This window comes from Battus philenor, unplaced genomic scaffold, assembly GCF_028537555.1.
Source record: "Battus philenor isolate CCGP_79_NKW_IND1 unplaced genomic scaffold, ilBatPhil1.0.hap1 SCAF_5, whole genome shotgun sequence".
Taxonomy (NCBI): domain Eukaryota; kingdom Metazoa; phylum Arthropoda; class Insecta; order Lepidoptera; family Papilionidae; genus Battus; species Battus philenor.
The window spans coordinates 16,931,220-16,942,795 of record NW_027181715.1 but is presented as its reverse complement, the minus strand read 5'-3'; the positions used below and the strand labels follow the sequence as shown (position 1 = coordinate 16,942,795).

Here is an 11,576-nt window from a genome sequence, read left to right as displayed (position 1 = left end):
TAATACTGTTCTAGGTAATCGGAATTAGTTAAAATAAATTATTAAATAGTTTTATGGATTTAAAATGAACAAAATGAAGAATTTGTTTGTAGAAAAATATGTAACCTATAATTAATGAATACATTACATTTTACTGGGACGCCGCGTGTAGCGCAGCGGTGTTGTGTAAAATATGTAACGTGACACGTTCGTTGCGGCGACGGCGCGGGCGCGGCACGAAACGCTTGCATTTGTAACGTTTTCTATCAACTCGCTGAATATCTGGACGACCGCGCGGTGGCGGCTTTTGTGCTGGTGTTGTCCTTCAAACATAAAACTTTTGTTTGCAGATTACGTGTCAGTGAGCAAATGGGTGCGGGATCGAATTCGAGTGCCGGTCTGGCGTTAAAATCAGGGAGAAGTCAATAGCCTCCCTGATAGGCGGAAAGGATACTAGGGAAGAATTCCTCTCATACTGCAAGGAAATAATTAAAAAAGTGATACAAAAAAATAAAAATTAAAGAAAATAAGAAAAATTTTAAATAGACAAAAAGAATAAAAAGGGGTTAAATTTAACTCCAAATGTGATATAAAATGTGATAAAAATGTAAACGAAAAGAAATAAAGATAAAATGTAACATGTAATGAGGGAGGACTGAAAGATCACAGCGTAAAAGGGAAAGATAGCAGAAATGTGGCATGAGAGAATAGATTGAAAGAATATGTGAAGAACGAAAGGAGAGAATGGAAATAATAAATAACTATGTAAAAAAATAAATTGTCCGTAAAGTCCCTGTCCCACCAAAGATAGGGGTACGAGAGGCCCCCAGTAGCGGGGCCATAAAAAAAATATGGGTGCGGGAGTTTGAGTGTCAAGTTTCTATTTTATTTTAACATCAACTGCAACAACCACTTCTACCTACAAATATTTTCAACTGAAGCTTCTTGGTGTATTCGATCATTTTTATCAAAAATAATGAATTTGTGGACAACATTAATCTTTTTATTTTCGTTACATATTGTGGTCAATCGTGGTAGAAATTTGTGCAAAACACGTTGTGTTTGTTTGGTAGCGAAGTAGTCCGCGAGGTCAAAGATACATATCGTATGTTTTTGGAATATACTGCTGCCGCAGCAAAAGGGTTGTGTGACATGAAAACATAATCGCACACACAGCATCAGCTTGCCGTGCACCGCAACTCGTAAAAATGACGCGTTGTTCTGTTATTATTAGCGTGTCCTTTCTCTCTAGCACTAACATATGATTTTAAGGTTCCACCCATTAACACCGTAATTTTTCATTGTTTTCAATCAAATTTAAGACTACATGACGGGAAGACGTAATGTACTTGGAAATGAAAAAATAGTGTGATTGTGAAACGGAGCGAATTCACGAAAGCGCGAGCGGCGCAAGCGGTGCGGCGCAGGCGCGCGCGGGGCGGCGGCGGGGCGGCGGGGCGGCGGGACGGCGGGGCGGAGCGCGCTGGTGGGCGGTGCCGGCTCCGCTCCCCTGCGTTTACTAGTTAGTTCCCCCGAGCCGCGAGCGTACGTGCGCGCGCCCGGACCTCCGACACTCTGCGCCGCTCGCGACCGCCGCTCCGACCGCCAGCGGGCTCTGGGGCCGAACTCGGTCCCCTGACCGCGCCGCTCGCCAGCGCGGACTCCGTCGCGGGTCTCTTGGACTTCAGTCGAGAGAGCTGACACTTTCCGAGCACAAAGTTCTTTGCGGATATTTCTTTGAGTTCTAACTAGACAGACAACGTGGTACAAGGTTCCGTGTAGTGGCGTGTAGACCTGACTGTGGTCGTAACAAACTTTAGTCACGAGCGTGGCAGCAGACCCTCGTTGCCAGCGCCGCGGAGACGAGCGCCAAGTGTGTGAGCCAGCACGAGCGCCTGCAATCGGTGAGTGACTCTCCCGGCACGCGGCGCAGCGGCCCAGGGTACGAAAACACAAAATTGCCAATTCGGGACAGATTCAATAATTTCTTTAGCTGCTTGTTTGTGTTTCCATTGTCCATTTTCATTTCAGCTGAGTTCATTCTTGGTCGAGTACAGAACTACACACAGCTACACACAGCTACACACAGGTAACTTTTTCGAACGTTTTGCTTCAGCAGACATTCCTTTAGCTTCAATTGGGGTTCGGGTAAAGAACACGCTCTCCAGCTTCTTTGTCCAATGACTTGTTTTACCCGTTCCTACGGCGGAGCACAAAATGCAAGTTTCTTAATAGCAATAAACGTGTCTTAAACAAAACCGTGGGCCCACGGGGCAGAGTCTCGTTTCGTCGACCACCAGTGGAAGTTGTCCGCGCGTTGGTGCAGGTGTCACCTGCGACTGTGATTATGTTTATTCATGCGGGACAGATTTATTTTGATGTGAATTTCAAAGAGCCTCTGGCGTCGCTGCCCCCTAAACTCTGATCGGCTGTGTCTGAGTCTCTGTAAGTCTCGCCGGAGCCGCCTCCGGGTTTAGGTCTTCCGGTCGCTGAGGTTCCATTCCGTCCTTTATTTCTCGCGGCACTTCATCATTACATTTATAGTTTCTAAGAAAACTGACTCATGTTCATGAGTCCGCTACAGAACAGTTAGATAATTTATTTGTTACTGAAACGAAAACTAAGGGAACCACGGTAAACTTGTTGGCGATGAAGTGTATCCCTGCAGAGCTTCTCTCCGCCTGCGTGGCCGACGTGGTCGGTGGTCTGTAGTGCTTAAGATACGTGTAACTCGGTGATTTCCGTATTTCGTGTGTAGCTGTTGCATTAGACCTGGAATCTAGGACAGTCTCTAGAACAGTCTCGTATTGTTGACTCACAGAGCCAAGTATCTCTAGCGCTATGATACGTCTTACTGCCGGAACATACGACCAGTCCAGTTCATTTGCAGCTCAGACAAATGTTTCGACTTCTCGTGTCGGCTGTTGTGATTGATTAGGATTCGATGCTTGGTCCCTTGCCCGAATTCTTTACAATTGGGAGCTCATGTAGTAGAGTGTTCGCTGCCTAGCCGGACATCGCAACTACGGGGACTGTAGTGGTAAGGGAGTGTACATGAGCACGAACTCGACGGCGAGGCAGATCACTATTTAAGTTGTTCGCCGTCGCAGCGAATGTCGAGCAGTTCCCCGAGCCCGGGGCTCGCGGCGCAAGTGTGCGCGGGTCAGACGCGTCCATGTTCAGCTCTGCGTGTAGCGCGGGCACGCGCCGTCATGTCCAAGCTCTGTGCCGCTGAGTCGCCGCTCGGAATCTCATTCAATATTTAATGTAATCAGGCGTTACCTCACGGAAGTCCATCCTAAGTAAGAAAACGACCAATATTTAGCCGAATGTAATTTGACGGTAGCGGTTGTGTGATTCGCATTGTTTGCCGCATATGCATTTATCAGCGGGCTGGCGGGCGGTGCACTTTATTGCATGACTACCACTGCATGTGCGGAAGTGGCTTAATATTGATCCTTTTCTTATCTCATTAAATTGACTTCTAATTCATGTTCTTGCCCGAGGTCTGTGTTTAGTTTTGTTGAAATATATTCGTGAATCTGGTCCGTTTGTTCTCGCGCGTGCGTCATTTATTTATTAGTTATCCACATTATTTACAATCACTTCTTGTGGGCGACACGAGAGCCAGGAGAGCCCAATTCGACGGGAACTAGAATTAGACTGAACTTCCCTTAGATGGTATCGTTCATCTTAAAGCTACGGTTAGTTCTGAACGCTCCCTAATCAGAAAAGAGTCCGCAACGAATTCAGACGAGTTTTTGTTGTCACTTGTACAAAATCCTTAATACAATAGCGGAGCTATTTATTCCAAACTGTATTATCATTTTAAAAAATCTTACACACTGCAATAGTATCTTTTCACAAGTTTTTTAAAATTAACTTTTAAAATTTGTCATAAAACAATTTGGAAGCATTAGATGAGACTGCACAGTAACAGCGAACACCGTTGCCCACATCGAAGAAATCCATATACAGACTCCAGATACACGGCTACATACTGACCCGAGACAAGTTGCTCCATATCAGCTCAGCATGCTCAAGTCGAACCTAAGTTTCGAACAAAAGTCAACTCTAAAGTTCCGTGCCAAATTTAAAAAATGTATTTTCCGGTACCTAAATAATAATTTCTACCTTCATCGTAAAATTATCAAAAATCATAGATTTTTTACAAAGAAGCTACAAATATTGGGCGACTTTCCTGCGATTTTGCAAATGCAAGCCGCGCGGGGAATTGTAATTACCATAAAACCTTCTATAAATTATCACTAAACTTATACAAAAGATGAATGAAATCGATAAAGTTCACTAGTTATGGCGCGGAAAGGAAACTGATTGTGTTGTATGTATGAAGATAATTAATTTGCGCCAATTGTAAACAATTGCGCGGGAAGGAGATTAAATGCGGCCAAATAAAGTTTAAGTAAAGAATGAATTGACGCGCTTGCGTCTTGCTGCTCGCCGGAGCCGTGCCGAATTGAAAATCATATATAATCACATACAATACTTTATAATTTTACTCAGATGACGCTTCGTCCTTGTATATTTAACTAATTTTTTTCACTGAAACATTTATTTTTTATAAAAATAAAATGCAAATAAACATACGTTTGAGGGTTGTATTCTGCGGTTTCTATATACCAACGGAGCGGCCCAGTCGGACTATTCCGTGCTGGAATGGAAGATGTTTTATTTTTCTATGTGCGTATTATTATCGCTTCCTAATTATTATCATCATTACATGTTAGCCCATAGGCGTCCACTGTAAGGCAAAAGAAAAATCAAGTCCCGCGTCCAACGACAACCTTCGTTATGCTGTCGGTCCGCATTGTGGTCGCAGCCACTACAGCTTTCAAGTTGCACGTAAATATATAAATATTAATTTGTTGAAGTAGCGAAATCGATGCTCGGCCAGTGCTGAGTTGAGTGAAGCTGTGACAGGTCGAAGCATCAACAGCGCAGCACCTTACTGAACATGAATTAATGAATTTTCCTGCGTGGAATAATTAATACAATTACTTATATTACCGTTACATCACTGCAAGGCCTCATCGTCTGCCTCAAACGAGTGTTTTAATAATTCGGACTTATTGCTACGAGGACGAACGACAACCCGTGGTTGATCGACGAAGAGGTGATCACCGGAAAAGTAGAGGAGAAAAGAGTAGTTGAGCGCAGTCGGTTATTATGTGAAACCGCTATCTCATAGCAATGTCTAGTGTTACATAAACTAACAATAGAAAATAATTGCAGTCTAGTAGGTTCGGTTCACTTGGGCGCCTTTAAATACGACAGCTTGGGACCTCTTTCTAGAATCCCGGGGCCCGGGATGCAGTGTCTGCTTCAAACTAGGCAGCCTTGTAATCAGGTGAAAAATCTACGTAACCGCTCAACCGAGACACTCTCGCCTTCTTACTAACGTTCGTGTTTAGGAGGAGCACGCGCGGAGCGCTGCAAGTGCCGCCGACAACGGAAAATCAGTATAGTCCCTGTTAGCCAAAAATTATATTTTTAAGTCACAAATCACACTTAAAATTTTATCTAGAACAAACATCGTCTCACTGAATTTTATTTGTATGGATGTTCACGGTGCCGTGCGCGTGGATGTATTTTAAAGTAAATATTCGTTGAACTCTTATATTTCTAAAACTGTCTGTTTAAACGTCATATCCGTCGGCGATGTTCTGCTACGGTATATTCCAAGCTCGCGAGTTTTTTGGATACATATTGTCGTTTAGTAAGGAGAAAAATATTATTCATAGCAGCCAAACCACGAACGAAGGCAGGTAGAGTGCCCCGCCTACGTGACACTGATAGCTTCAGCGTTTTCAAGTTGGATTGGGAAAAGACCTTAGAAAGAGTGAAAAAACAGTTTTCATTAGTAGATCAGGTCGCCGTGGCCAGGGCAGCGTACGAAACCATTTACTTTAGTTAGTGAATTGCGTAAATAAATGCCCGCGATTACGCAAAAATTTCGACTCAATTCTGCCACCGCTCCGCATTACGAAAAATGTTGCGCAAGTTCAATAATCATCTCAACGTTGCGTCCCCGCGACGACCAAAGGACTGCTCGCAAGTCACACATTTTGTGTACAAAGCGGTCACAGTCGCAGTTCCTGTGGATTTCTGCAATTTAAAATCTTATCAGTGTAAAACATCCCATTTCTCAGTATGCAAGCTTCCCTTGTAAGTATTACCAATGGGTAGGAATGCTCGAGTTCCTCCATAGCTCCACAAAGTGGTCAGTGGAAGGAATAAAAAAGCAGCGCTGCGCTGCAGTAGATACAGAGGAAGGATTGCGATATGCATTAGTTTAGTAACTTGCACAGCTCCGTGTCCCGCGAGCTACTAACAAGGAGCAATACGGCAGCGACACAATATTTGTGCAGCAGAAGTTGGTAGTTCAAGCAGTTTATAAAACTGTTACTAGAGACATTGTTTGGGTTTCTTGAATTTACGTACCAAGGAATATTTACAAATATACACATACATAAGGTTAGCACTAGTAATACAGACGAACATGTGATATTTTTCTCCCCATTACATAAAATTACTAACTTTTGTGGACAGCTGCGTAAAGTTACCGCAAATTCGTCCGACGATAGCGCGGAAAATTATGTACAGAACAACAAGCAAGTTTACACAACACAATTTCGTAAAGCAACCTGACTACAGTTCAAAGGATTTTTTTTAAAATAGTATAGCTTGTGAAAAATTTGCCGAAGTGATTATAAAAACAAACCCGATTGACTTTGTTGCAAGCTTTCTTTCAAATCGCATAACTCTACCTTATTTACATTCTTGTAGTTACATATTTTAAGTTGAAGCGTGTCGTTATTCGACACTTCAGTTTGAGTCTAGTTTCCATCAGACTGCGTACCTTTGGCGCTCTTCTGATGGAGACAAGTGATCGCTATGTACGGTCCTGACTGGATGCTAATACGGATAAGCGAATGTAGACACGTTGCGGGTTTGTGCGCGCTCCGACTGCACGCGAAGGCAGGTGACGTCGCACACCTCTCTTTGATCGGGATGCCGCACAGCGGGTCGAAGGCTGTCCGAACAGCGGTGACCGCCTGCAAGTTCGCGGCGATCGTGTGCCGCATCCGCTTGGACACTCGCCTCGTCGCGGAGCCAGCAAGGCTCGCGGGCGCCCCCCCCCCCCGCGCCCTCCTCGCGCTGCAACGTCGACGATAAATATTTTTAATAATACACACGTTATCGCAAGATGTAGGGCCCGGTGTGGTTATCGCCGGATCAGTGTGCTGAGCAAACACGGCGTCATAAACGAGTGCGCGCGCGCGCCGGCGCGAATTGAGCTCTGTTGCCGCGGCGCATGTCCTCAAACCGCGCGCACGTATCCGGCCAGGCCGCGGAAAGTCGAAAGAAACCGTAACGCAAGCGCGCGAGAGCGCACAATGCGCTGCCTCGCGCCGCCGCGCTGCCTCCGCGAGAACCTCCGCGCCAACAGCCCGACGCGCTGCGGCGCGGCGCGAACCACCAACTCACGGTCGCAGCGACGAAATATAAGGGCCCCGTGAGCTTCGCTCTGTGGTCCCGGCGCAGCCCGGACCCGCAAACAACATCTACGAACTGGTGGTCGGGGCTCGCCGGCTGGATTCTATTAGTAATTAATTTAGATGTGAATAGGTGTTCGACGTGGAGAGACAGGCGACGCGCCGAGTGCCGTGCCGTAGTGCGGGGAGGGCGGAGGACGGGAGGCGCCGGCGCCGGCTGTTGAACCCGTCGCGAGCGCGCCGCTCTTCCGCTCCGGGCGAGCCGCTGTTTGCTCAGCGCAAACACCGCCAACGACCGCGTCCTTCCGACGCTAGTTCTTGAAACCGTGTTATCGTTTCCAAATTTGAAAATTACCTTTGGTCGCAGCGCCGTGATGGAGAACGTGACGTCGCTGACACGCGCGGGAGACGGCGAGCAGGGCGCGGAGGGCGCGGAGGGAGCGGAGGGTGCGCGGCCCGACGAGGCGCTGCAGCTCGTCAAGAGCGAAGAGCGCGCGGGGCCGGAGGGCGCGCCCGCCGGCGAGCCACACTCCGTGATCACGTCGCGCCGCGCGCTGCGCACCATCACCGCGGCGGGGCACATCGCCGACGCCGCCGACCTGCCGCCCGACGACGGCGTCAAGGACGAGCCACCGGAGCCCGCGCTCGATGCCGACCGCCAACTGCACTACGCACCCAAACTCGAGGAGAGCGCAGAGGGCCGCGCAACGCATCACGCCTACGACGAAGAGCGGTTGCGGCTGGCGGAGGCGGAGACCGCGCGCTACCTGGCATTTAAACAGGAACCATACCGCACGCTTGCGTCGCCCGCCCCGCCCGGGGGCGGCGCGCCGCACGACAAGCGCGCGGCACAGCTGGCGCGCGGGGCTGCGCGAAGCGCGTACGGGCGCGGCGCGGCGCTGCGCTACGGCGCGCCGCACCTGTTGCTGGCGACCGACGGCGAGCCGGACGCGCAGCCGCACGACGCCTTCCTGCACAAGGACAAGGGCGAGCAGCTGCAGGTGTACGCGCCCGGCGACGCGGAGGCGCGCCAATACGCCGTGGCGTTGGGCGAGCAGGCGACCACGGCGCTCGAGATGATCCAGAGTACATCGCTCGGCAATCAGCAAGCCGTGGGCGTGGCGTACCAGCCCGTGAAGTACGAGACGCGCGGCGACGCCGATCCGCGCCCTACCACCTACGCAAGCTTGCAGCCCGTCACCTCGGTGCACGGCGGCTACGCGTACGCCGGCCAGAGCCCGCAGTACGCAGCGAGCGGCGCGTACGGCGCGTACGGCGCGCCAGCCAAAGAGCTGCTCACGCTATACGGCGGCGGAGCAGGCGCGGGCACTGGCGGAGGCGGTGCGGGAGGCGCGCGCGGTGACGAGTCGCCCCCGGGGCAGCTGCTGTACCGCAGCGACCCGACGCTGTCGTCATCATCGCTGGGCCCACGCGGCGCGCATGTGCTGTACGGTTCCGTGGTACCGCAGTCGCAGGCCGTATACGAGGCGCCGGCCAGCCCCAACTCGCAGCAGGTGAGGCGCGTTGCCGGCACGCCCGCTGGTGAACGCGACATTTTGGTTCTTAAAAATGAATGATGATGAAACCAACGATTTTGTCTCGACAGGTGACTCTGTACACGCACGGCAACGCGGTGCAGTACAAGGTGGGCGGCGAGCACTACCTGGGGCAGGGCGCGGGTGTGGAGTACGTGCCGGTGTCGGGCTACGAGGGGGGGCTGTTGGTGGAGGGGTACGCGGCTCCCGCGCAGGCCTGGCCGGCGCACAACCTGCTGCCAATCGACGACGGGTTCGATCCTGGTGAGATTTGTGCTCCAGGTTTCACCTGTATTCGCAGCGCGGAGAGCTACCGGGTCAGGTAGTGACATGTGACGTGTGCGCAGGCATGGCGGGCATGGGCGAGGTGAAGGAGTGCGTCAATTGCGCGGCGGCCACCACGCCGCTGTGGCGCCGCGACGGCACCGGCCACTACCTGTGCAACGCGTGCGGCCTCTACACGCGCATCAACGGCGTCAACCGGCCGCCGCTCAAGGGGCAGAAGGCGAAACCTCAGCAGGCGTTGGTAGGGCCGGACACTTACATGCACACACATGCACACACACAGCCGCTGCACCGGCAGACTCTCACGCGGCGCGCTTTGTTGCAGCCCTCGAACGGCAGCCGGCGCGTGGGCGTGAGCTGCGCCAACTGCCGCACGTCCAACACCACGCTGTGGCGCCGCAACAACAACGGCGAGCCCGTGTGCAACGCCTGCGGCCTCTACTACAAGCTGCACAACGTGAGTCGCGAGCGCTGCGGTTATCGGGGAACTCCTCGGCAAACACCGGGCCCGCACAAAAAATCAAAACACGGGGTCTCATCTAATCTCGCGAGATAAACGCGGGCCGCGACCGATAGGAATTATCACCGCGAATATTCATAATGAGATAAATAATCTTTTATCAATTATCTCCTCGCTAGTAGATACGCTTGTTTGAAGGATGATAGGGGGCGCGCACCGAGATTACAAGGGGTTCCCCAATGGTGACGCGAAGTGTCGCGCGTGACGCAGACTGACAAGGCGTGTGCGTGTGTGCAGGTCAATCGGCCGCTCAGCATGAAGAAGGACGGCATCCAGACGCGGAAGCGGAAGCCGAAGAGCATGGGCGGCGGGCACGGCGTTCCGCGCCCCGGCGGAGGACTGGCAGGTGCGTAGCGACGTCTCGTCCTAGCCCCCCTCCTCCCCCACCCGCCCCGCTCCTCCACGCCAGCGCTAACGTGTGTGTGTCCGCAGCGGAGGCACACTCGCACAAGGTGCTGCCGCCGCTGTACGCGGCCGTGGAGGGCGCGGCGGGCCCGCTGCTGCTGCTACCCGCTGCGCGCCACAGCGACGCGTGAGTACCCACGCCCCGGCAGCTCCGCAGCCCCACCGCCCCGCATGCCTCGCACGCCCCGCACGCCCCCTGCATTGCACGCCACCCAAACCACTACTGCTATACTGTTGCCAATTACTCCTCTCGCCTGTATTCTTATCTTAATCGGTTCACTAACCGCTTTTCTTAACACGGGGCTCTTTTTCTCGACTTCTTCTCGCACGGGTATTGGTGTATATACTTTAACCTCTCAAAAACCTTGTCATTATTTTTTTATTCTGCTCCCAAACTCCCTTTGCCATTTGGTATTAACATATTCACCCTATCTGCGGTTGTTGTGCTGAACTTCTTCAGGTACTAATTTTCTCGGCTCCCTCGAGAAGCTTGATACTTGGACTGTTATTTTATTCTACCCAACAAAAGGCCGCTCAGCGCTTAGGTGGCTAAAGCAGGCGCACCATGGAGCGACTGGGCGCCAAGGTTTGGGATTAAACCACATCTTGGGCCGTCACCCTTCATTCCTGTGAAACTGATATGGTTAAAGGATTCGCCGCGCACAGTTTCGTTTCGCCGCTTTGAAGGGCGGTATTGTATCGAGGTAGCGCTTTGACAGTCAGCGCCATCTGCCGGCGGCGCTCCACTCTGCCGAGATAGTTGCAGACGCCGCAGGCTGCATCGGGACCTTTGCTTGCAGGTTATCAGCGCTAGAGCGCCCCGCCCAGCACTACCGCCCGCCTTAAGCGTGACGTCACCGCGCCGCGGAGCCTTGCGAACACATTGCCGAGTCCTCGCATCGGCTGCAGAGAGGCCGAGCTGCGCGCTGGCGGCGCTGTGTGTGTACACTAGTGTTAGCTGATTAAGTAGGAAAGCAAAGAGTCGTCGGCTTCGATTCTTGTCGTGTTGTTTACAAAGTAAAACCAAATAGAACCTATTTATAATGTTAGTTACGACTTGGAGCCAACGGCCCAACCGGGAACAATGCAGCAACCGCGCTGGTGGACTTGTACATAGAAAAGTTATTCATGGCACGGACGCAGGTGCGCGCGGGAGTGCGCGGGGGGAGGGAGCAGCTCCTGCGGACCTCCCCCCGCGCGCCCCCCGCGGCGCCAGCACAACAATAATAATTAAGCTGTGACGAATTTACTATTGTATTTATTTTTTATTTTTTTAATATAATACGGGTGCGTGTGAACGTGTGGATGCTTGTACTGTGTGTGCGCAGTCGGAGC

The 11,576-nt window shown here is 51.3% G+C and overlaps 1 protein-coding gene across 2 annotated transcripts; it reads left to right on the top strand.

Moving 5' to 3' along the window:
* Window positions 1-1,507: 1,507 nt before the first annotated feature.
* Window positions 1,508-11,171, top strand: LOC137929480 (transcription factor GATA-4-like). 2 transcript variants are annotated; one of them, XM_068772448.1, is made up of 8 exons: window positions 1,508-1,883; window positions 7,864-9,010; window positions 9,103-9,295; window positions 9,379-9,557; window positions 9,642-9,773; window positions 10,074-10,182; window positions 10,269-10,368; window positions 11,042-11,171. In XM_068772448.1, the coding sequence occupies exons 2-8, from the start codon at window positions 7,871-7,873 to the stop codon at window positions 11,085-11,087; spliced, it is 1,899 nt and encodes a 632-aa protein (XP_068628549.1). In that variant the 5' UTR covers window positions 1,508-1,883; window positions 7,864-7,870; the 3' UTR covers window positions 11,088-11,171. The 2 variants fall into 2 exon arrangements, with proteins under 2 accessions (XP_068628549.1, XP_068628550.1); XM_068772449.1 differs by lacking the exon at window positions 10,269-10,368 and having other exon boundaries at window positions 11,042-11,135.
* Window positions 11,172-11,576: the final 405 nt, after the last annotated feature.